Below are 26,506 nucleotides of genomic sequence, written 5' to 3' on the forward strand. Positions count from 1 at the left end.
GAGTTCATTCTCGCATGTATTTTATCAAGATAATATAGAAGGTGACAATGTATGAAAATTAGACTTTCCTGGGTCTTTTTTCCTATCATTGATTACAGATAGCTGTTTCTGTACCTGCTTTTTACCAAATATGTGAGCACCTTATATGAACTTAGAAGCTCAAATTTTATTTAATAATGTTTTTGAAGGCTATAATTTTCAAGGGCAGTAGTGTAGTGAGAGAATAATATTAAAATGATTGGCATTTAAGTAAAATTCTATTATGCCTATCATAAATTATGACTCCTTTTATTGACACAATCTTGAAATGCAGTTTTTTCAAACTCTTAGAAAAAGTAGAAACTTAAAGTTATGATTTATTGCAGACTACTTAATTATACACCTGTATGTCAGTTTGAGTGAAGAATTAGAAGCTCCTGCTTTCACACAGGCATTAACAATATATATTTCTGGTTACAAAATAAACTCACAGTTATAAAAATTTGAAGACATAATGTGATTTAACATTGAAATCTGGAGTCCTCTCTAAACCCATTTCCTTAATGATGAAGAGTTTTTTTTTCATTTCTAGATTTTATACACACTTACAAAAATAATTTTGATCATAAAATTCTATCATGTATTACACATGATATGCAACTATTTTTTCTACTTCAGACTATGTCTAGGTTATGATTTTACTATGGTATACATATATATCTCATTTATTTTTACCAGTTGCATTGTTTTTCCTTCTACAAGTATACTGTAATTTATTTCACAAATCTATCACTGAATGCCAATGGTTTCCATCTCTGCTTAGCATAAATAATGCTTACTGAATGTTAATGAAGACATCATTCAAAAAGTACATGGATCTCTGAAAATTGTAATTCCAAAAGTTACATAGTGATCAAAGTAATAAATTAACTATTGAGTAAGCAGTGTTGCATATTGAATCCTACAAAAGATTCCAGCTGCCACTTGATTCACTAGGAAAATACTTTACACAGGATCAATATTTGTGAACTAATGAGCTGATTTCATCACAAATTCACAATATACCAATACCTTTTTTATTTTTATGTTGTTTATTTTTACTAACTGTGGGAATGTTAATATAATTGATTATTTGTTTTTGTTTTTGGTACAAAATACTAGTATGGATGATTAAGTAAATTAGTACTTGCTTTGCTATATGCAGGTATTAAACTAAGAATATTTTCATTCACATTTTTTCCAAACCTCAAATCTTCTAAGCTGTATTATACAGTAAAAATTTAAAAATGTGAAGGAGTGTTATTTTGGAAAACGATGAAAAATATTCAATTATAAAAATACACATAGAATCACCTAACATTGAAGGTTTGGACTCTCCTCTTCCTATTAAAAATTTTACTTTCATCTTGAACTTTCCTGACTGATTAGACACATTCCCTGAAATCATTCTGATCTTTCCTCACTAAGGAAGTAAAACAGACAGATGGAAAATGACCAGGGAAAACACCTGGAATTATACAGAGCATCACACTAAATTCAGTAGGTTAAATGTTCTGTTATTATGCCTGGAAACATCTCAGCATAACAGGAATTGTGGATTTTCTAAGACTTAGTTATCCGATGTACAAGAACAGTGTGAGAGGGTTAAGGGGAAGTGAGGTATTGTGTATCTGGGCACAGGGTCTTTCTGAATTTGTGCATTATGAACACGTTTCCAGAGTCTGTGGTTGGCCTTGTTATTTTTTTCTTAATGGTGTCCTATGAAGAACAGATTTTAATTTTTATGCATCATACTTTCATCGATTTTTCTTTCACCACTACTTCTTTCTGTGTTCTGTCCAACTAACTGTTGACAGTTATCAGACTGTGAACCTTTTTGCTATGTCATCTTCTACGAGTTCAGAAATACCACTGCCTACATTTAATTGTGTGATCCATTTGGTGCAGTGCACAAGGAGGGGTAGCAATCACTTTACCCAGACGTTTATCACCTTCAGACTGTCATTACCCCATTTGGTCACCTGGTGGCTTGTGAGCCTGCTAAGAGCTTAGTTTTGTGCTCTCCATCTATTCCCTCTGCTTAGTTACACCATTCTGTCTTTATTAGTGTAGCTTTCTAGTACTTTCTGAAATTCTTACAAAATATTATTCAAAACGGTTTTGAACACTCTAAGCCGTTTTCAATGGAAGTGAATTCCAAGTCATACTAAGTAATTTGTAAGAAGTCTGCTAGAAATCTAACAAGAAATATGCTGCACACAGAGATCAGTTTGCAGAGAATGGACAAGCGAACAATGTCTCCCAATCGATAAGCATGGTGTCTCCATTTAGAGATTTTTTAGTTCATAAAGAAACACTTTTAATTTATTTAATTGATTGTGAAGAAAAAGAGGAAAATTTTTGTTTATGTTTAGCTCTCAGTATTTTGAGTCTTTGATGCTATTTTAAATGGTATTAATTTTATAAATTACTTCACCCAAATGTTTGATACTAGCATATGGATTTGATTTTTTTGTATTAATAAGTATTTTAATACTTACTATATTTATTATCACTTTTAAAAGCTTGATTTTAAAATAAGTTAGTATTTATTAAATGAATTATTATGTTATCTATGGACATAGACAGGCTTACATTTTTCTTTCAAGCTCTTTCCTTTTCTTTTCCTTTTGGTCTAGTACTGGGGTTTGAACTCATGTCCTTACACATGCCAAGCAAGTGCTCCACCACTGAACTACAGTCCAACCTCCTTTGTCATAGTCTTTATGCTTCTATTTATTCTTTTCTTATTGCATTGACTAGACTGTTAACTGAAACAATAAATACAGATGTGAAAACAGATACACTTTCTATGAAATAAATGGGAAATATTCTGCTGTTTACCTTTAAATAACATAGTTTTTAATAGATGATCTTTACCAACTCGAGGTAGTTTCTTATAAATCCTCCAATTGTTTGGTTGAGTTTTACCACTAATAAAAGTGGAATTTAGTCAAATGATTTTTTAACTTATATGAAGATAAACCACATGTGATGATTTTCATTCATTGATTTTTCAAAACATTGAACAAATTTCACTTTTTCTTATAAATTCCATTTGATAATAATGTGTTATTGCTCTATAAATATTGTTGGATTTAATATTTGAATACTTTTTTTGTGTCTGTATTCATTACAAACATGGATCTGTAATTTTCTTTTCATATAATTTTATCTGGCTTGGTAAATATTCTTAATATGTTAAAGAGGGGTGTAAAGATACTGAATGACATATAGGATAGGCACTTTAAAATGTCTAGTAGTAACCACCCAAACGTGTTACTTAGAACATTCCAATTCTTAAAAAAAATATATTAAATGAGAAAATAATCCTAAGTTCAACTCCTCAATCACACCAAAAAGGGAGAAGAAGAAAATATTGGAAAGCACCCCACAGGGTAGTTAAGCACTTGGACATTTTGTTTGAGGTGAGTCTTGTCTCTTTTATCAGTGTTTCCTCTTAAAGTAACTAACACCTTTCTCCTTAATTCTGTTGAAGGGAATTGTTGACAGATATTTTATCTTTGAACTGTCTTTTAAGAACCTTGAATTGCCTAACCCTGTCTAGAGGAAATGTTATGTGCTCAGGAAACTGTCTTTAATTCCTCTCAAGGTTAAAACCTTGGTTGGTAAATGCCTGGTAATGGGAGGGGATGCAAATAGCATATTCACTAATTAGGATTATATGTATTATATATTTTCATTCAAGTCTGTTAATTCTTCTCTTAATTAACCATCAGTGACTTTTATTGAATCACATTCTGTATTTAATTAGTCTTTTTTTAATTGAAGCTATTCTAATTTCACAAGTTAACTGTGGAAATACCTTGTGGACATTTGACTAATATTTTAATTAAAGCATAGAGTCATATGAAAGGCATCACTCTTGTCTTGGGTAATTATCACCTATTGATAATTTTCCATCTTTGCTGAATAAAGTTTTTGGTAGTATGATTATTTAGTAGCAAATAGGCTCAGAACCAAGTAACTAGTTAATAATTTATTAAGCTCCTTTTATTTTATCTTCTTATGCATTTATTCCTTTGAGAAAAACTCATCTTCTAGTATAGTCATTTACTACTAAAAGAGGTCTAAAAATTTGAAAATGTAACCTTTTCAGTTATTACTCTTCTTTGAAATCTAGATTCACTGTTCTCTCTACATTTTCACATAGTTACCAGTCTAAAGAATGCCTCAAGATATCAAATAATTATTTTTCCAAAAATACATTAAGCAGGACCCCGATTAATAAGTTCACTAATTATTTCTGTGTTGAAGGTAACTGCAAGACCATGTAAATCCAATAAAATAACAATTAAGAGAAAATCTGCATACAAGAAAGTTTGCTCAAGCATAAAAATGAATACAACAGGGTTTATTTCTGCATCTGTCTAAAATACTAATAACAGGAAGTTCCAGAATGATGACTTTAGGCCCTGCAGGTCTGCTGTGATGTTGTGCTCCATAGAACCATGTGGACATGGCCAAGTTTATGTGAAGTCTGCAAACAACTGCAAGGATGGGAATGCACATGTGTGTTCACAGAACTGTGAATTCCAGCCAAGGTAAACATCAGAAAACTCGTAGATAAAAAATGAAAACAGCATCTGATTAACAGACTCTGCTTTAACCTTTGAGGACTCTCTGCATAGTCTTTGACAGACAGGCAAGTGACATCCTACCTTTTCCCCAAGGCACAAATTCAAATACTATGAATAAATATTAGTTCTCACTCAGAAGGAAGATGAGTATGTCGAACCAGGTGTCATTATTTTTGGATAAGATGTCTAGATATCATGGGGCATTTGTGATATTCTTATTGTAGGGAAATATGATAAAAAGTGATTCATTAGCCTTTCTTCAGAAAATAACATTATGATGCAAATGTAGCCAAAATACACAATCTTTTCACCTTCATTGTCATTGGGAAAAGTTCAGATGCCATTGCTTCTTTGATTTATAAAATCTGAACATTATATTTGAAATATATCATAAAATTTGGAATATATCATAAAATTCATCCATTATATCAAAAGCTAAGTTCTTTGACCCTCAAAATAGAAAATTAACTAAAAGAGAATAAATTTTTCTAATATGAATGAGTACTATGAAGAATTAGCAGGTGGAAAAAGTCCTAGCTTCCGAAGCCTGACCACTGTTGTGGACACTGGCCCAGTTAAAGCATTTCACCTTTAGTTTTCCTGATTTACTGACAGGTAAAATGAGCATGTTATCCTTTGTCCACCAAAGGATGCTTCATAGGACAAGTAATTAAAAGCTTGGCAAGTGCTGTCTCATTAGAGTGGTTACACAACTGCTAATGGATAATAGCCCCTTCATTCAAAACCCAGTGCCCAGAAGTTAATTGAGTTGCCAAGGGCTCAAACATTATCAGTATACATCTATATTCAGATTACTAAACGTACTAAACTTTTAATATTTATGAGACACCAAAGTTCCCCAATCCAGAAAATCATACCAATGTGTTTGCTTCTCATTTAGTTATACAAAATTTTATTCTATCCATTCCATATAGACAATAAAGCAATATAACACAACTCTGACCAGCCTGATGGACAACATGTCCATGAACTACCTGAGCCACTATTCATGCTTGTAGGGCCATCTTGCTGAATGCAGATATTCTTCTGATTGTGGCTTTTAAAGTAGGAGATGATTTTCATGGTAACCCCATGCTCAGAGGTAGATTCATAATCTCCAAGGACCAGAAATTAAAGCTGAAGTATGATAAAAGTAATGAGAGCAATTATTGTGCATTAGCAGAATGCTTTATTCTGTATTAAAGGCTTTTTATCAATTTTATCAAACAAAGAAATTACACAAAATTGTTGGGCACTTAAAAAGCAGCTCATTATATGGTAATTGCTAATTTTAAAATTTTTTAATGTTTAAGAGAATAAGGGATTAAGGAAAAATGGTCAATGACCAATGTGGTCAATGGTCAAATATCAATATGATATGGTTTTCTGTTAGATAAATATGCCCCCATTGAGATTACATATTTATGTACTCCATCTAGTTTATGAATTGTAGAGGTTGTTCTAGTACATTCCTCCCCCCAAACAGTACAGTGAACAGCACTTGACCTGTAGCAGCAGGTCTTACCAAGGCCCCAAACTACTTTTCAAGACAAATTGTATAATCACACCCTTACATTTGTATTCATGGTAAAACCCACAAGGGTGGAATCTCTGTCTCTTTATCGCCCTTTGCTCAACGTATCCTCTGTACAAGAATGACCTTGATAAATGTTGCTAAATCAGTGAGTTCCTCCATATTTTTGTATTTCAGTGACTTTTCTGTGCATTATTTGTTTTAAAATCCTGTTTCAGATATTGGTGTGGACCCCTCCTCAGGACCTCAGGTCTCCTGTTCTTTATAGGAATGGGTCCTCCTGCCCTACGTCTTATTTCCCTCATTTATCTAGCCATTTTGGTTTTCTTTTCAAACAATGTTCTCTTTCAGACTTTCTTGGCCTGATAACTAAATTCTTAGCTTGCTTGTTATCACTGATTTTTTTTTCTCCCTTCCATTTATTCACAGAAAACCACATGCCATCTTTTCTTCGCCATTGATTGCTTTGGTTTGTGGCTGTTTTCAATCCCACTGGGGTGAAGCTGTAGTTGGGTTTATAGACAGGATAGATCTCAGGATCAGAGTTAGGGTAATGGGTGGATTTTAATAACCTTTTAAGAATATTGATCTCCTCAGGAGCAATAGGTGCAAATGTATAATACTATACTGGTGTGATTCTGACATCAGATTTGTTTAAGTCCTATTGATCAGGCAGGTGGATTGCCTTTTTAGTACCAACATCTTATTTTAGTGATGCTCTTTAAAACAAACATTGATTCTGCACCCCTTTTAGTTAAGACTTGACCTCTCCTTCATTGAGATAAATAAAGCACATTTCCTAATCCCTGCTGAAATAACCCTGAAAATCTAACGCCATTTTCTATGAGTTGTCTCAACTTTTTTTTTCCTTATGCTTAATCTCAATTGCTTTGAATAGGATTGCATTTATGGGATCTGAGTCAACACAGAGTGTCGGCACTTTAGCCTTTTCTTATGAAGCTTTGGGACTTGTAGATATGTAAATATAGACCCCTGTAGCTTTAAAGAGTTTATCTGCAGAGCAGAGTATTCATGTTATCATTTCCCCAGTGCTGGATTCTCTCTGGTATTCTGAAGCATCAAGATTGAAAGAAAAGCATTTATGCTGACACAGGCAACATGACTTTAAATAATAATGTCAACAAATTCTCTCTAACAGAGAAGAATATTAGATAACAAGTTTGCATTATCAGAAGGGAGATATAGAAAACTGAAATCATGTTATTTAAAAATACAACTGCCTTTAAGCAGATAATATTATTAAATACAGGGTGGCCAAACGTTTTAAGACAGTTTGCCCTAGAATAAATGTAAGAATGTCAGAGTGGGCCAGGAAGCCGGACAATATTTAGAGTAAACTCCTTGAACCAGATGGGAATCTCTTTCTCCTTGAGGCATATTCTTTATGTGCAGAAAATCTGTGAATCATATTTGCCTGACGATTCTTTCAAGGAACGCTGAGTACTTCTCTGTCTTCCCAGCTTCCACAGACATGATTTGCCAGTGTAGACTTTGGCAGAAGAAGATCTAATGATGATTTATTTCCTCAGTCCAGGTCCCTAGACCTCTTTCCACACATGCTTTAGAAATATGGAATTGTTCTTGTCCAATTTCTTATCTGCCTTATGTCTTTTCATTTGTAATTTTACTCTTAGGGTTCCTTGTGGGCATCTTTGAGTTCTTTGTGCCTGAGAGGTATTTACAATCCTTGACTTGCAAGAAACTGTGGTCTCTCTCTTCACCCCACAGATCCTGTTGAATGATCTCTTTCACAGTTCAGTGCACATTTTTGTTTGATCTGAGCGTATGATACAGAACTAAGCACAGAGGAAACAGAGGCTGACTACTGTCACTTTCACCAGGACCCGTCTGGGCAGCACAGCACACTGACGGCTGGGTGGGTGTGGGAGTGTGGAGTGTCCTGTCCCACCCCGCCCATCACTTCCGCCTACACTGGCAGCTCCCCACGTTTCCAACCTCAGCCTCTGCTCTTGGGTTAATTTCTTCTCCCTCTATCTCATCAGTTCAAATCTCTAATTTCCTCAGGACCTCACCTTTCAGCTACTTAGGGGGAAAGATCCCATTAAACATGCTGATACGATGTTAGTGACTCGTTTAGATTAACATGTTTCCGTCTGTTCTCTGATAAGGCATCTGTTTTGAAAGAGCGCCCTGTTGAAATAACCAGCAACTAATGTGTAGCAAGGGCTAGGTTTTCAGAGAAGTTTATGAGCTGTTTTCATTTTTTCAATAGTTTCAAACTTTCTGAAAAACTGCAATAATAATGCAGGAAATACTCGTGTTCACTTCAGCCTGACTTTTATTCTGATTTTCCTAGTCTGCTGCTTCTCTCTCCTCTTTCCCTCTCTCTCAATACATGCACAGACATTTTTCAGTAGTTGCACATAATGCTCATTTACTGCTAAATACTTTAGTGCTCATTTCCTAAAAATGTATAAGTGTGTTGTCATCAATTTCAGGAAACCTGACATGGCTGGCTCTTATCAGCCTTCCATATCCCAATTTATCCACTGACCCAGTGATGTCTTTATGGCACTTTTCACATACAGGAGAGGATCCAGGCCAAGGTCACACATTATTGTAGATGCAGTGTCCTTCTCTTCTTTTACCTAGAATCATTCCATATAGCATTTCACTACTTTTTTAACACGTCAGTACTTGGACAATCTATCCTCCTCCCTTTTCAGCAGAATGTTCCTCGCAGCTCGTTCCTCACTGGGTCCTGCTCAGGATTCCTCACAGTAGGCTAGACCCACGTGCACGTTCCGCAGGATGGTGCATGCCTGACACTGGGTCCTTCCCAGCCTGGCTCCTCTGGAAGCACACGGCACTCTCCTGCTCCTTTCGGTGGTCTCAGTTTTGATGACCCAGTCAAGATGTTGTCTCGTTTCTCTCCTGTAATTATTACTTTTTTCTCTTAAAACAAGTAATTTGTAATTGACATTTTAAGGTCGTACAAATATGTCTCCCCTTGTCAAAGTCCTGCCCATCCCCCAGTTGTGTTGCTGGTTCCCGTCTCCCACCAGGACTGCTATTTACCAGCACAGTTCCCAACACCCCACTCCTCCTCCACTGGTCAGAAGCTGGCCTGCGGGTAGCATTCCTCCCCCTCGTCTTGTCTGTCTTTCTGTGCCTCCTCTGTCTGTCTATCCATCTTGCCTTGAAGACTCCCATTTTGGTAAAGATGTATGATTCATTACTGTCCTTCCTTATGTTGGTCTTCCAATCATACAGACTTGGCCAATAGGATATTTTTCAAGCTGGCTCTTATGTGCTTCTTGCACTAACCGCCAATTTTGTTTTCTCTTTCTAGTGTAATAAGATTGTGTTTGACTCCAGCTGTATCCTTCCTGACCAAAAGCTTATATAATTTCTCTAAGCAGCTCTGATTAGTTTTAGAGGATAATGGCACCAATAAGGAAGCTCTGCCCTGGGTGTCTCGTTGCTACAGCAATGTCCTTGTTCCTCACCATGCAGCACCCGAGCTATTCAGTACATGAGCATGCGTACTTCCATATGTGAGTGTGCACATGTATGAATACACTCATTAACACACAGTTATTTAGAGATACAACTCCTTCTTTTCTTCCCCCATTCCACATTTGGGTCTCATGTCCATGAGCTGGTCCCCAACTCCATTAACAGGTTGGCTTTTATTTATTGCATCTACAGTACACTGCAATGCTTTCAGAAATGCCTCAATCATATACACATTTTCTCATTTCTTCTCTCTTGTGTAAAAGTCAACATTCAATAAATTCTCTGTGCACATTTCTTTTTTCACTTAACCATCTATCCAGGATATTAACCTCATATAATATTGTAGTGATTTTTTTTTTCTTTTGGTACTGGGATTGATCCCTGCGGCACTTAACCACTGAGTCACATCTCCAGCCATTTTTATTTTATTTTATTTTTTTAAAGACAGGATCTCTCTGAGAGGCATAGGTCCTTGCTAACTTGCTAAGGCTGTCTTTGAACTTATGATCCTCCTGCCTCAGTCTCCCAGATTGCTGGGATTACAGGTATGCGCTACCATGCCCAACTGAGATATTTCTTATTTCTTTACCACTGTAGTATGTTTATTTTGAATATGCAGTTTATGTATTTGATCAATCTCCTATATATATTTGGTCAAGACGATAGTTTCCAACATTTCGTCATTACAAATATTGCTGCAATGAATATCCTTGTGCAAATGAATTTTCATTATATTTGAGCTGAGTACTTTAGGGTAAACTCCTAGAATTGAGATAACTGGGTTGAAGAACAAAGGCATTTGCAGTTGTATTAGGCAATACCAAATCCCCTCCACAGCTTTTGTCCCAGTTTGCCTTCTGTGCAGTACATGAAAATGCTGTTCCCCACATGCTTACCTAAAGAGTGGAGACTTACTCTTTTGAAGTTTTGCAAATTTTGAGGAGTGAGAAATATTGTCTCCATGTAGATTTAGTATGTATTTCTCCTCTTTTTCATAAACATCTATACACTGAAGGACATTGTTGTGTCTTTCTTGTGAACCCTCTATTCATGTTTATTTTCCCCATGTTTGTGTATTTCCTCAATTTTAATTGGGATTCATTTTAGAGTTGGAAAGTTTGTTGGTGACCACTATGGTCTGGATGTGAGTTGGCCCCCAGAGCTCATGGCTGAGGAAAAGCAAGAAGGTTTGGAGAAGAAACGACTGGGTCATGAGAGCCTTAACCCAATCAGCCAATTAATCCCCTGACAGGATCAAGTAAGTGGTAACTGGGGGCAGGTGGGGTGTGGCTGGAGGAGTGGGTCCCTGGGAGCACACCTTTGGGGTACAGATTTTGTATCTGGAGAGTGGAGTTTCTCTCTCTCTCTCTGCTTCCTGATCATCATGTGAGCCACTTCCCTCTGCCGCCCTCTTCTGCCGTAATGTTCTGCCTCACCTCAGGCCCGGAAGAATGGAGCCAGTTGTGTATGGACTGAAACCTCTGGAACTGTGAGCCCCTAAATAAACTTTTCCTCCTCTACAATTGTTCTGGTAGGGTCTTTTAGTCACAGCAGCAAAAGAGCTGACTAAAACAGTGACATTAGCATCTACCATATATATGTGGCAATTGAGCACGATGTTGAATAAAGATGAATAAATGTAGGTATTCATCTTGCAGGTAAAACAACAACAAGAAACAAACTAGGCATACCCACAGATTGGTTTACCTGTCAACCTTTATCACACCATCTGTACATGATGATATCAATTTTAAATGCATTCATCTTTGTTCAAGCCAGGGGCAAAGGAGAGCCGGATATGATATTTCCTTAGAAACCCTTTCATTAGTAAGTTAAATTCTATGCCAAACGACTATCCATGTGTGAAGCCTGAACAAAGTGCCTGTATGAGCTTCAGCACTGAACTTATATAAAGATTGAAATAGTTCCCCATGTGATACAAGTAGGCTCTTCAGGTCCATTGCTAAGTGCTCTGGTCCCTTTTCCCTGGTCCTCTGGCTTTCTCCCGCAATTATTGCTGGGACTACAGAGCAATCTGACAATATCCTTCCTAGTCCCTCAGAGTTGTACCTTAGTTCCAAGTTTGCTTAATTTGTTTTTAACACTTGCTATTGAAATTTAACATACACGGAGAAATAATGGTGCACGTCATATATAGTTCTTGCACTTTCACAGGCATAACCAGAAGCTCATTCAAGAAACGATTATCAGCACCATCAAAGCCTCTCTTTATATTCCCTTCCAGCCACAAGCCACCAACAGAGGTAACCGCTATTCCTTATTTCTTGCACACAGGGTTTGCCTGTTTTTGCATTTTACACAAATGGAAACAGAGTTTATAATATGCTCTTTCATAGCAAGTCTCTTTATTTGCATAGACTTCACATTTCATACAGCTATCCTGACACTCAGCATTTATGATTTGAGAAAACTCTCCACCCTATCCCTAGAAAACCTGCACAGACCCTGGGTCGCACTCAGACTTAAGATTGCTATAGGAGTGCATTTGGCACCCGTTCCTTGACTGTTCCTTTCCACATCCCCGACTGTCTCTGGGTCTCAGGGAGGACAAACTCTGCTGCTGTCCTCAGTGTGCCCAGCCTCCCTAGCACCCTCTGCTGCAGCTAACTGCTATACTCTCTCACCCTTGGAAATCCCGAGCTTCGATGTGTTCACTAAAGTTCATAGTTAAGTCGATCTGTTGACAAGAATTTGCTAAACACATTGGACATGCATGACACTGCCTGGCTGATAAGACCCATCACTTAGCAAGACAAAAGTAACCCCAGAGAACTTACAAATAACCAAATGCTAAGATGTCTCTTTAAATATAGTGTAGTGGAGAATTATGGAGACATAAAAATTAAGAATGAAATCTGATCTATCACTTTTCAGAATCTTGTCCTGATATGTGACATGGAAAGTACCTACCAGGTAGGTATGTTAAATGGTAGTGTCAGGAATGGTGTTTGATCTTAGTAATGTCAAACATCTCTGCACTTGAATCAGGTGAAAAGCAGATTTGATTGTATGAATATGACCTGATTTGATATGATCTGATAGAAGGTTAGGAGCAATATTTTAGTAAGAGCTGAGTATGCGTGTGTGTGTGTGCGCAATGTGAGAGTGTGTTTTATTTCACTATCAGTAGCCCCAACCCAAACATAAAAGGTATCTGAACGACATTTGCTCGATATTTGATGTTAAAATAAAAAAAGAAAAATCCATCAGCATTCCTTCTTGTTTTAAGTAAAGCTAAAGTGCCATACCCTATCTATTACTATTCCAAGAATAAAATTTTCATATTATAGATATTTAGTCATACACCAAACTTTTCATTTAATAAGTCCTGTGAAAAGTCCATTGTATCACAAACACAACATCTTTTCTAAGGGACAGGAAATTTCTCTTATATACATTCGGGTTTTGGTTGTTATCAAACTCTTGCTTTTGCCAGGCTGAATGTAAACAGCCTGAATAACTTTATGATAAATTCACAGTCTTTTTCTCTTGCTCCAGGCTATCATACACAGCTCTATTTTCCAATTTGTATACTATAACAAAGCTGAAAAATACACAAACAGGACAGTGGCTGTGTGTGTAGAATGAACAATTGTGCTTTGCTGAGTGCGTAAGATAAACAATGTCTTGGCTTCATGCATCTCAGTTTTTATATCTGAAATGGGAGGAGTATATTTCTTAACCTTCTCCAGAGAGTACCGTGAGGCCTGACTAATGGAACCTGCCTTTTTTACACAGGCGTTATGAGAATCCAAATGGAATTAGCAATTAAATCTCAACATTCAGTTGGAGAAAGCCATTGCAGCTTTGGGAGAGCCGTTTTCTTTGCTGATAGGAGAAATGTCTTAACTGTTTAGAATACATGTTCTTGAGAACCTGGTTTGTAAAAAATATTTAATATATCACAAGGAATTAAATGATATTTAGAGTGTCAAATGGTGCTTACTACAGAATAAGGTCCTGTGTGAGCTTTGAAACTTGGATATCTTTTTAAGACTTCAAATATTTCTCAGGAGATGGGAGAGGGGGGTTGGTTTTTAAAGTGTTTAGTCCAGGAAAGAATAATTCTGAAATCGTTCCCTTGAATATAATAACCGAGTGCAAAGAATCGTAGGTAACTGGTCTCCAACAAATCTTTCATGGTTTGACCTAGGCATATCTCCCGAGTTGATGGTTATTTTAGTTAGCTTTCTCTAGCTGTGACCAAAATACCAACAAGAAAAACAGGGAAAGTTTATTTGGGATTCATGGTTTACAGGTCTCAGTTGTTAGATGACCAACTGCATTGCTCTGGGCCCAAGGTAAGACAGCACATCATGGGAGAAGAGTCTGGTGGAGGAAAGCTGCTTAGCTCAGCGCAGGGTTAGGAAGCAGAGAGAGGGAGGGAGGGAGGGAGGGAGGGAGGGAGAGAGGGAGAGAGGGAGAGAGGGAGAGAGGGAGAGAGAGGGAGAGAGAGCGCTCTACTCATCAGGAACAAAATATAAACCCAAATGGCATGCCCCCAGTGACTTACTTCCTTCACCCACATCCTGTCTGCCTATAGTTACCTTTCAGTTCATCCACATCAGAGAATTAATCCACCGATTAGGTTGCACCTCTGCTAATCCAACCATTTCCCTTCTGAATATTCCTGCATCAACAGGAGCTTTGGGGAATTCCTCATATTTAAACCATAAAACCGGGCTTGATGAACAACTCCTCTCAGAGGCACTGTCTGTCTTTTAAGAACTCCTGGGTTTTTTAAATCATATACAACACTATCAGTACATCTGTGGAAGCAAAGAAATTGGTTGGCTCAACTTTCTACAGTACTTTCTGAATAGTTAGGTGTTATGGGTTGAATTTGATCACCTCTCAAACTCATAGGTCAAAGTCCTAATTCCTGAAAACTCAAAAGAGCATCTTACCAGGAAATAGGCTCACTGCATATTTAATTGGTTAATAAGACTTTGTACTTGGGTGGGTGGTTCCCTAGTTCAATTCAGTGGAACGCCAAGTCAAGGTGAGACACACACACACACACACACACACACACACACACACACACGGGGAAGGAGTAGGACAGAGAGAGTCTGTACCAGGTCATTCCTTTCCAGAAGGAGCCAACCCAGACAGCAGCTTAAGTGTGGACTTCGGGCCTCCCAAACTGTAGAGGACAAATCGCTCTTATTGAAGCCACCTAGATCATGGTACTTTGCTATGGCCAGCCCTAGGAAACTAACACATAGGTGAAGAATGATTTTCACTTGAAAACAGCAACACCAACAGAATTTAATAACTACATCTTCAATCTCTTTGGTTCTGTCATATTAGGTTCTGAATCTTAACTTCCAGATTTGAAAGTTAGGTAAAATGATATGTACTACTAAAGACTTTGAGAAAAGTGAGTTGAAGGGGAACATCCAGCAGGTAGCACACAGGCTGTTCATTTAGGGAAAAAAAAAATGCTTGAAATGATAAAACAAGCCAATAAGAGCTCCTGGCATAGAAAATAAGGTTTCTACACCAAGTTGTTTTTTCCCTCCCATACCATCACATTGTGTTCTTCAGGACTTTTCTATGAATAGTGGTTAATTTGATTTTTGTTACCGATCCCCAGGGCTATCAGTCTTGGGTGCATATTAGAATCTTATAGGGAGACGTAAAATGCTAATACCTGAGATACACCGAGTCCTGACTTAACGGGGCTAGACTGCAGCTAGCCTCGTCAGGAATTTTAAAGCTTCCCCACGTGATGTTACATGTACCGGGTCTGAGAACCACTCTCTCTATATCTTTTTTGCATAGAGATTCTCTCTATATCTTTTTTGCATAGAGATTTTTTCTTATATAGAATAGGATATTGTAAGTCATCCAACCAGGAATAAATAACACTTGGGTTATAATAATCTAATCTGCACAGACACAAGACTGTAGCTAGGAAATCAACAAACAAACACAGGAATCCTAAGGCCCCTATTCTAAGTTCAAAGCGAAGTTTCTAGAGCTCTTTTGGATAATTTCAAACATCATCATCTTAAAATTCATATTTTCTTCTTTTTGTTGCTTATAATAAACAGCAGAGTTTTGGTTACCAAACAACAAAAACATGCACTATGTATAAATAGTAAGACTTTGATATTTAAACTGAATATCCTTAACAGTCAGATGGACTGATTGGAAGCTAGGAAAGGAACACATCTTAGATATCACAATCTCATGCATGTAAGCATTTCTTTAAAAAAATTGAAAGTTTGTTATTTTTACTGTAGATATCAAATTGCATTTAAATTGGTTGGTTTCATTTAAAAATATTATCTTACATATGTGCAGTACTTTACAGTTAAAATATGGTAGCTATATTTAACATGATTTAAAGACTACACATTGCATATAGCTATTAAAATATTGCATTACCCCAAGAACATGTACAATTGTTTTGATGTATTAGAAATAAGTTTAATTTAAAAATCATTCTACTGTTTTGCTCAAAATATTTTTAAGCTTTGCATTTGTTCCTGCAGTGAAAGTAGAACATCTTAAAAAAAAAATGTGGTAGTCGCTAAGTTTCACATGGCTGGTAAGAGGAACTCCTGAGGAGGGTCATTGTGGTAAAGAACACATCAGCCTTGGTTTCAAATCTCAGCTCCACTGGAGAGGTTGTTTTTTTAAAAAACAATAAATGTAATATTTATTCAATATTACAGCTCTTGTCTCTTCCTTCAATATATGTATACATTGTGAAATGATTGGCACTATGAAGTTAGTTAACACATCTATCAACCAGTTCCACTTTTAATTCATCATGTGTTCCAGCCATCTCCAATCTTGGTCTGTAGCCAAAATGGGAAGTGGGCTTACTACTAATAATAACATCGCCACCTATTAGCTGTTTTGAAGAATAAATGAGATAAAGCACATAAAACATTTACTAACCCCACAGTAAACATGGTTGCCTGTTGTTATTTATTAACTGGTGCAGGTGGAGTCTTCTGGGCTGCTTTGCTCACTCACAGGAGTTTCATAGATGTCACTAAAGCTACACATTCATGTAATTATAAACCATATAAATGGCAATTACCGTAGAACCACTCACTGTCTCCTCAAAATACACCAGAGAAGTTCCCCGGGCAAAAGTGGATATCTATCTCAAACATTCCTGCCAATTGCAAGGATAACATAATCATCCTTGAAGCAGAAATGTTCTTTTTTTAAGGATCCTGAAAATGGCCTCATGGTAACCCTGTGAGCCATTCAGACAATGGTTCACTGTCGATGGGACAGTCTTTTGCCAGAATGAGCATGTCAGTGCAGTGGATAATCAAGCTAGTTTAACTCAAGGCAAACCAAATGTATTTGCCAAGACATTATAATATTCCATTATTTCTTTCTCAAAGTCAACATTGACTAAATTAGCTACTCAGTAAAATTATGTGCATGAGTGACACATAGGACAGGTGTCACACTGACCAGGGCACCAGCATCCTGAAGTTGCACAAGACCACCTAGGCTTTTGTTTAAAGGTACCATAATGGATTTTTCTGGCCCTGTGATTAGAATATATTATTCTCAAGAACAAGCCTACTAACCATTCTCTTGTGTTTTTAATATTGCTTTTAACATAGTGTTCTATAATCATTGGTATAATAGGAATGACACTGATAAATGATAAGGAGAAAGTGAAACAGGAGGAAGATAAGAGGAGACTATATTTTTAGAGCATCTTCTCAGTAATTTATTTTTTATTAATTTATCTAATCCTCAATCCCCTATAATGCAGGTGCTATCATATCCTTTTTAAAGTAAAGGTAACTAAAGTCAGAAAACATTGATGAAGATGTTCAAAGGGATGCTAATATTACGTGTTAGAGAAGGATTGTGACATTGGAAACCAGGTTGGAGACCCCAGGCTATCTTGTTCTATAAATATCATGTATGCATTTAATATTCTTATCACTTATTCAAATGAGCATGTGGTTTTTACCATAAGGGTACTTCTTGCAGAACCAAATAGGGATTGGGCTCCACATTGTGCGGCAGGTCCCTCCAGCTGGATTTGAGATTCAGATGTAAGCCACATCTTGGTTCCTTACCTCAGCTCACTCAGCTTCAGATTAAGATGCTTCAGTTCAGTTTTAAGCTCTTAAAAAGTTATTATGGGCTTGGCAGTAAACTGTGCATGATGAGAAGGACAGAGATGGATATGCACATCCTAGAAGACTACATAAAGACCAGCCAAAGTTCTTCCAAGGTAGGGTGTTTATATCATATAAATTCAACATTACTGATTGAAAGGATATAATTCCAAAATTCTTTTCTAAAAAGGTCAGCATTTTTTTTGTTTGTTTGTTTATAAGACAGTCAAGAAACACATGGCTCTTTTTAGAGTCCCACTCTCCATTGCAACCTAATTGAGCGGAAGCTTCCTCTGCTTAGGATTACTTCCTGCTCCTTCTCTCAGCAAGACAACTGCTTATCCACTCAGCCATCAATACCTAGCTCCTCAACAAACCATTGCTGGTCATGACCTTCAGCCCAACCCAACTAGGCATCTCTTTTAGCATCCCCAGAACAACTTCTGCAAGCTTCTACCTGTTAGAGTACAGAGTTGAACGGTATATTTATATGCTTAACATTATCACTAACTTTTTCACCCCAGAAGATAGTAAGTACTTGTGTTTGTTATTTTGTTTGTTAATTTCCAGTCCTCTGTCAATAATAGCACTCATTGAGTGTCCACTTAGCAAAGCCCGTTCTCTTTTCATAATAAAGCTGTTTGTAATTTGCACTACAGATTCTAGTTCTAATTCTACCTTCTGGTTCAGAGACACAGAAGCCAATTCTAATTCCTCTTTCTCATAAGAGTTCAGGAAATACTGAAAGCAACACACTCTCTCTTTAAGGTATATATGAATCACCTGTGAATATCATCAAAATCGCAGATTCTGATCCTGTGAGTCTCAGGTGGGCCTCTGAGACTGCATTTCTTATAAGCTCCCCACCAATAGGCATTCAGAGGGGACCTCATTCTCCAACTGCAGGCCTTCCACTTCTGTGACTAACAGCAAATGTGGCTTTTGCTAAAACTTTTGAGCCTGTATTGGGGTCTGCTTATCTTGCCCTTTTTAATTTGCCCAAGAAGACATGGAGTACTATAGACAAACATGGACTATTTATTTTCCTTAATTTAAAAAGTTAGTGAAAATGAATTGATTAGACTAAGTCGAATAAGGTGATCATATTTGAACCAATGTCTTCCAAACGTATCCAAAAGAATCATTCAGACACAAATTTGTATGTCAATGTACAGGACTCAGTGAGACAACAGGATGGTGATTTGAGTGACATAAATTAAATCAGCATTCCCAGATATACTTAAAAATAACTTCTTATTCAGGATGAGAAGCACAGACATAGTATAATACACATGTCAAACAGGGGAGAGTCATAGCAAAGTGAAAGTTACAGGGTGTTTTGAATTTTCAGGGACAGATCCAATGTAAGATCCTATACTAATGCATCTGGAAATCCCACATTTATAAAAGGTGATAATAAATGAATAATTAGTATGTGGCAGACATTGTTCTGAGCTCTTTACATGGGTAATTAATTTAATGCCAACCACACTATGGTGGTAAATAACGTTAGTACTGTCATTATTTCAGATAAGGATATTTAGGCAGAGAAAGAGTTAAAAATCTGGTTTCAGAGTGCACCAGTTAACTGCCATTGCACTACTTCTTAGAAGTCTGCAGCCACTTGAGAAGCCTGGTTCACTGGGTTCTAAATTTTACCATTCAGGCAACTATTACTCCTCTAGCCTCCATTAAGTTATCATGTAAGCAGAGTACAGGGATGCATCTTAAGTAAGGAAATTGTCATCATGTTTAAACCTCTGCAGATCCTCCTCTATCGACATATTATGTAAGTCTGCATTTACTTGGATTCTTCTAAATCTAGCCTTGACCTTATTAGAAAGAAAGAAAGAAAGAAAGAAAGAAAGAAAGAAAGAAAGAAAGAAAGAAAGAAAGAAAGAAAGAAACTAGCATCTCCATTATTTGAGACCAATGTAAAATAAAACACAGGAGATCATCAACATACATGATGAGATACTTCTTTCAGAGAGATCTCCAAGCAATCCAGTGGAATTTAAAACATTAAAACAATAATTACATATATCCTATTTTGCCTCATAGATGAAAAATACATTACAATCTGAAAAATTATTTACTGTTTTTGACTACCTTTGAGAAATATTAGTAAGTGCTATACTTTCTTCATCTGTGTATGCCAAATATGTATTCAATATTATTAATGTTATTTCTATTTTCCAATTTTGGGGGGAAAATTAAACACATTACCACTTTTGTTAGAATGGTTTTAACTAATGGTTCTATAAAAAATATTGAGTGACTCATAAATTAAAACAAGAAGAAAACTCATGACTCCTTAAAATGAGAGGTTCACAATACCAATGCATATTTAGAAAGGTGATCACAATCCACTAGTGGAAGCATTACAGTGTATGTAAAAGGATCTGGAATATCCACTCACCCTATTAAAATTCATGAGACTTTAAAAATATCACCCAGTCAAAAGCAGGTGTAAACAGAAAAATCTATTTCACAGAAATGAGGAACTTATTTTAAATTCACCTTGGAAATTGTTTTCTTCTTACAAGTCCTGAAGAATTTTACCCTATTTATATCAAAGAAAGTGTTTAATGCAGATTATTTTGATATGTTTTATTTCTCAATAAGCTATCTATAAAATTATTTTGAATAGGCCTATTTGGTTCTTATCCCAAATAACTAATTGCGAAAAAACAGGCACATGGGTACATAAGCATACACGGGTGTTTCCATCTCTTCGTGAAGAACTGCGTTAGTGTGCTAGCTCAAGTGGAAGATACCACGTGATGGAAGATGCACAATCGAGCAACAGGGATGGCTTTCTTCCTTAGCATCAAATGCAGAAAATATCCTAGACTCTGTGGAGAAAACCTCTGTATACTACTGAACTGTGAAACAGAGGTATTCATGTTTTACATTTATAAAGCACAACATTATGGGAACAGATTTTTAAGTGATTTGGAAAATTAGTGCAAGTGCTATAACAAATGGTTGAAAAGATAGGACAGAATAATGCATTCATTTTTGAACAGTGTCCCCTTACATGGCTCATTGCACACAGGGCCATCATTATGGTAACAAATAATTTGTTACAAGCATTGCCATGGCACTTGGCCCAGAGCTGGGCCTCCCTGTCATGAGTCACTGGCCAGCCTGCTTTGCACTACCTACCACTGCATTTAGACATGCTCTTCTATTTGTTAATTTGAAAAATATGCCAGAGATTTGTGCAGTCTACCTCCTATTTTAAGTCATGTGTCCTTCATTAACAACACTGTCAGGTATTTGAAATCATGCCTAAGGATCTGGAAAGGGTAGCATGGATGAACAAATCTGACAGTGATCACTGCAGACTCTTCTCACCAGAAGTACACTTGATTCACAGAATGCTTCTACAATTGACAGCACTTGTGTTTCTAAAGTTTCATAGTTTGCAAAATTTGCTTACTTATATATCCAGCAAAATCTTCCAGTTGCTATTATTCCCATTTCTTAGATTAGGGATTTCAGGCCCAAAGAAAGAAATCACATCTTCTAAGTTCATAAAACAGACCAATGAACCCAAATACTCAGCTCAGACATTTCAATCTCATCCCTTGGCATCTAATTGACAAATTTGATTAATGGGATATTTACTTAAAAATATACTGGAGCATATATATTTCAGCTACTGATTTGATGTTCCAAAGAGCAAAACATTTAATTTATGTACCTACTGATTGCTATATTTGCCTTCCATATTTTTGAAGTATTTTCAATTTGTTAAAAACCATAAAGCTTTATGTGTGTGTATATGTAGGTAGAAAAAGCATGTATGTAAAAAAAAAAAAAAAAAAAACAAAAACAGGATTTTAACAGGTCATGAAAAGAAATACTCTGCTTGGGATATCTTAGAGAACATGAACTTTTATATTCTTATTTTGGTAAGTACCTAACAATGTAATTCAAATGTGGTGAAACATTTCTCCCAGTGGGACTCTCTAACTAGTAAATGCAAGGTAACTAATCTCAATGTGGTACCTGCTTAGCATTAACCATTAACAAAGGGAATGAAACTCTTTAAAAATTTTGATTTTGAATCATAAGGGCTTTCTCATGATTTAGAAAATAATTTAAAAAGAAAAACGCTGCCCATGTTACAATACAGGAAAATTTGCAGTATGTGTCCTGCAAAATAATGTTGGTATTTGAATAGGCAGTAACTTGCTACTCCGGTGTACTATTTTGTTTCCAAGTACCTGCATTCAAAAACCAAGTAAAACTGAATTTGCCCTCTTAGCAAAAATCTATTGAAATTCTTATTTAATGTAATATCTAATGGACTTTTGATAAGAAATGCCTATACAAAATAATTCTCTCTCCCACACATTCTACTTAGGAAACCTGAAAATACTGAAGAGAAGTATGCAAACCAGAGTTTATAGTATAGGTAAATTCAACGATGTGGGGGCAGTTTTACTGATCTGTACATGTTTCTTTTACATTTGAAAGGAAATTCTAAAGAGAAGGAAATGGGATCTTCAATAAAGTACACAGGATTCTATTATATGAAGTATTATCAAAGAAGAGTAGAAGGTTTGGGTAGTTAGGCACATTTAGCAATTTATATCTTTTGTCTATTAAATATTCAGATAAACCATTCTTTAGGAATCTATTCAAAAGTCATTTTCATTCTACAATGTATGATTCATGACTTTAAAATCTTATAAAATTGTCATAATTCTCTGGTCTTTGCAGTATTTAGTAGTATTTAGTAGTATTTGTAGTATTTAGTGATGATAAAAATATCTAAGAATATCCATATAGACATTTAAAATATTATTAAATATTGTTTTCCCAACAACTATATAAAGAATAGCTATTGACATTTGTTAAATATTGAAGAGATTGAATTTACATTACCTTAAATTCTTTTGAGGTAATCAAATGATTTTAGGAATGGCAATCTTGAAACTACATCAACTTTGTAATCCTTTGACTCTGAAACATTATATCTTAGAAGATACTGTCTATCAAAAAGTCATCCAATCTAATCTGTTAGAATTTTTCTTTTAAATTCAATTTACATGAGGTTAAGAAGTAGCAGATTAAAAGAAAATCTAGTATTTAATCAACATTTTTAATAAACTTAAACCTAAAAGTATTTTTGTTGATATTACAAAAGCTAAATTCTAATCACTTAATGCTTGTTAAGACATAAGCTCCAAAGTACTCACGAATTTTTAAAAGTCAATGAACTTGATCTCTTTTAGAATACATCAAAGCAATGAACTATTTTTCATATTAGTAAGGATTAAAGTATTTCTGTCATATTTTATTTAAAAAATAGAATCAAGAATACAGTCATCCTGTGGCAGGCCTATTGACATTTCAATGTGGTTCACAATATCTACATTTCATCTTAAATTTTATTTTATAACTACCTCACTCATCACATAGCATGCTAATTTTAATGAGAAATATATGATGTCAAAGAAGGAAACAAAATGAAACCAGAAAGGTAGAAGACAGTAGAAATGCACCCTGTACCACCTTCACAAATGTCTGCGAGCCCTGTAGAGCCAATTCACATTTGCAACTTGTGACATTTTCACTGCAGGATGGCTTTGGTATTTTATACATCACCAGAAGAGTCTAAGTCATCCTGGACAATTTTACTTTCTTACACCCTTTTAATTTGTCTACTCATTCCCTCATACTGTGACTACCCTAACTATTAAGCCCCTGAACAGATGCCCTATGGCTACATTTTGGTTGCCATCTTTAGTACAATGTAACATATCCCAGGGGCAGAGGATTTGAATACTCTCTTGATTTTCAGGTGAGAACTTTACAAAACCAGAGATGTGAAAGATAGTTTGGAGTCTGATTTTTCAGCTCTTCACATAATTTTATCAACATGCTAATCTGATCTTAGGTTTGAAAGAACAGACAGAAAATCATGAATACTTAACTGGACAGAGTGTGATCTTAGCCCTGACACTCAGTTAGTTGATCTGTTGTTTGGTTGGCTGGTCATTTGATCAGTCTCTGTCTGACTCTTTCACTCTCCTTGCTTGGTCTTAACCAAGGTCAGTGCTAATTTTCTATTCCACTGTTTCCACTATAAGTTGTTTTCACCCACACCCTACCTGCAGACTGAAGCCAATCTAAAATATGGTTCTCGAAGTTGGCAAAGTGTTAAAAAATCACCTGAAGAGCTTTAAAATCCCGAAACCCCTCTCCCCTTGTTGCATTTTAGGCCAATTAAATCCACATCTGAGTTTGGGCCATAAGTAACCATCTGTTTTGAAGTTTTTTACATGGTTTCTTTGTCTATCCAGGGTGAACAATCACATTGCTGTAAATTGTGCCTGAAGCATTGACTTATCCTAAGTGTTAGATGACTTTTCACAGAAGCATTTCCTACTTCTTGCTTCCTATAAGTCACACATTACAATACACAAATGCTCCTGCTACACAATTCCAGCTCCAAGGGAGTACTACTTGGGCAGGCACACCTGCTATTTCCCAGGATTCAGGATTATATCCTTATTTCACACCCTAGTTACTGTCATTAGACACTGCTGTGGAAGCAATCACCATGCTAGGAATTCTAAACTCTGGAATTTCACATTTATTCTTTTAAAGTATAAATTCCCTAAGAATGGGCCTTGATCAGGTTAAAAGTACCCAGTACAGTGCCTAATACTGTGGAATGTGCACGTAAAAAGTGAATTATTTCCTTCGCCTCTCTTTGTCCTTCTCTTTGTTTAATATTAATGACTTTTTGGTTGTAACTGTTTTTTCTTTTCTGAAGTAGTTAAACTAGAACATATTCCTTAAAAGTTAGTATTAAATAATGTATTCAAATGTAAATATTTGATTCAATACATACAACTTTCCAATTTAATTCAAATTCTTTCAGATACATGGATAAAATCTTGTTCTCTCTCACAGTTAAGGAACAAATAAAGATCTGTAATAAGGGGGTAAAGTACTAATATAGTGTGTGTAAATTGCTTAGTGTTTCTATTTCTCTAAGTTACTTTCCTCATAATTTTAATATTTTATTCTAATTGAAGATCTCTGTCTCAAAAAGTTAGCAATATCATTAATCATATTTTTTAATGATGTGATTCTGATCTTATTGGTTTGGGTATGAATGTCCTCCATATACTTTTAAACATCTTCAGGTAATCTAAATAAATAACATAGATGGAGATACATCGTGACACATGGAGACCAATTGCCAAGCATCGAAATGAACTGCAGCCTCAGGAAATTCTTCAACGCACAGGAAAGAATAGATAAACAACGAATAAATATTTAATAATTGGCTTCTCAATGGTTGTAATGGATAAATATTCACAGCTACATACAGCTCAGAGATCGAGGGCCTGTAGTATCTCACCTGTGAGTCCTCTACCAGTTTCAAGTAGTTGCAGCTCTATTCTGTCTCTCCCGTCACATTTCTGACAATGACTTACCCAGATATTCCCATCCTGATGGTAGGGCTTCCAGTTTCTCCCCGTGTCGCTGTAGAGCATTCGGTACTGGGTCACCCAGTCTGAGCTGCTATATCTCCCTTGGGTTGCAATGGCGCTGATCTGCTTCCGGTTGCCAAAGTCAACCTGAAGCCACTGGTAGTGGTCACTGTCGGATGGAGACCATCCTCCAGCACCTGTGGGCAGAGGCAAGAGGGAAAGATGAATATTTAAGGATGAACTTGTACAATTGGAGCAGATTATTCTACATATCTTAATTGGCCTTGTCAGTGCTATATTTCTCAGATATATTATGAAGTGTCCTTTATAGATGCCACTGGGACTTCAACTAATAGTCTTCCAGCTGGGTAACATTGATTCTTTAACCTCTTTATGGTGTAATTATGTGCTCATTTTCTCCTGAGCAAATGTCTTCATAATTCCTCAATTAGATCTTATTAGTACATGTCAAAGTCTAATTGGCTGAGGGTTGATCAATTTACCATGAACGCTTCTGCTAAAATCATCGAGGAAAAAAAAAAAGTAACTAATTCCTTTTCTTTCATGTAAAGGTTTTAAATTTTGGTAAATTATAAATGAAACAAAAACCAATTATACACAACTCTCAAATACATTTTGCCTTAAGAAGTTCAGAGTTCAAAGAATGTAAGTACTATAGTTCTTAAAATGAGGACTAATCTTATATTGAACCTCTGATCTTGTGAGAGGAAAGGTATAGGAAAATAGGTAGTATATGTCACTTAAAAGAGAGAATCCAATGACTCTTTTTAACCATATTTCTAGAAAAATCATTTGAGATAGCGAATGAAGTTAAATATCCTTTGGTAAAATAGGATAATTGATTGGTAATAGAAGAATATAAGGGTATTTATTATACAATGACCCTAACTTAGAACAAAAAAGACTCAATTTTTAGTAATATTCTTAATACAGTGATTAATAATATTAACCATACTAACTAACTGCACACAAAAAAAGTGACAGAAAAAATGACAAAATGCTTAGTACTAAGAGGCACTACAACTTTGAAGTTGAGTTCAGCTACTAATGGGAGGAAATGATAGAAAAATATTCAACAGATTTTCCAGTATACAATATATCAACATAATACATATCACTGTGTAAATAAGGAAATTAAAGGATGATGAAATAATTTATTCCATGAGGGCTTTTATAAAAATCATTTTATAAATCATTATGGATACATCATTAATTTAACAATGTTTATATGGC

At 35.9% G+C, this 26,506-nt stretch overlaps 1 protein-coding gene across 2 annotated transcripts in view; it reads right to left on the reverse strand.

The window, feature by feature from the left end:
* Cntnap2 (contactin associated protein 2) overlaps positions 1 to 26,506 on the reverse strand; it is a 1,961,892-nt gene that overhangs the window by 1,296,959 nt on the left and 638,427 nt on the right. For both annotated transcript variants that reach the window (XM_047561468.1, XM_047561470.1), the window contains exon 3: positions 25,256 to 25,449. In XM_047561468.1, coding sequence (XP_047417424.1) covers positions 25,256 to 25,449 — 194 coding nt within the window. The remainder of the gene's footprint in view (positions 1 to 25,255; positions 25,450 to 26,506) is intronic.

The sequence above is a fragment of the Sciurus carolinensis genome, chromosome 8 (assembly GCF_902686445.1).
Source record: "Sciurus carolinensis chromosome 8, mSciCar1.2, whole genome shotgun sequence".
Lineage (NCBI taxonomy): Eukaryota > Metazoa > Chordata > Mammalia > Rodentia > Sciuridae > Sciurus > Sciurus carolinensis.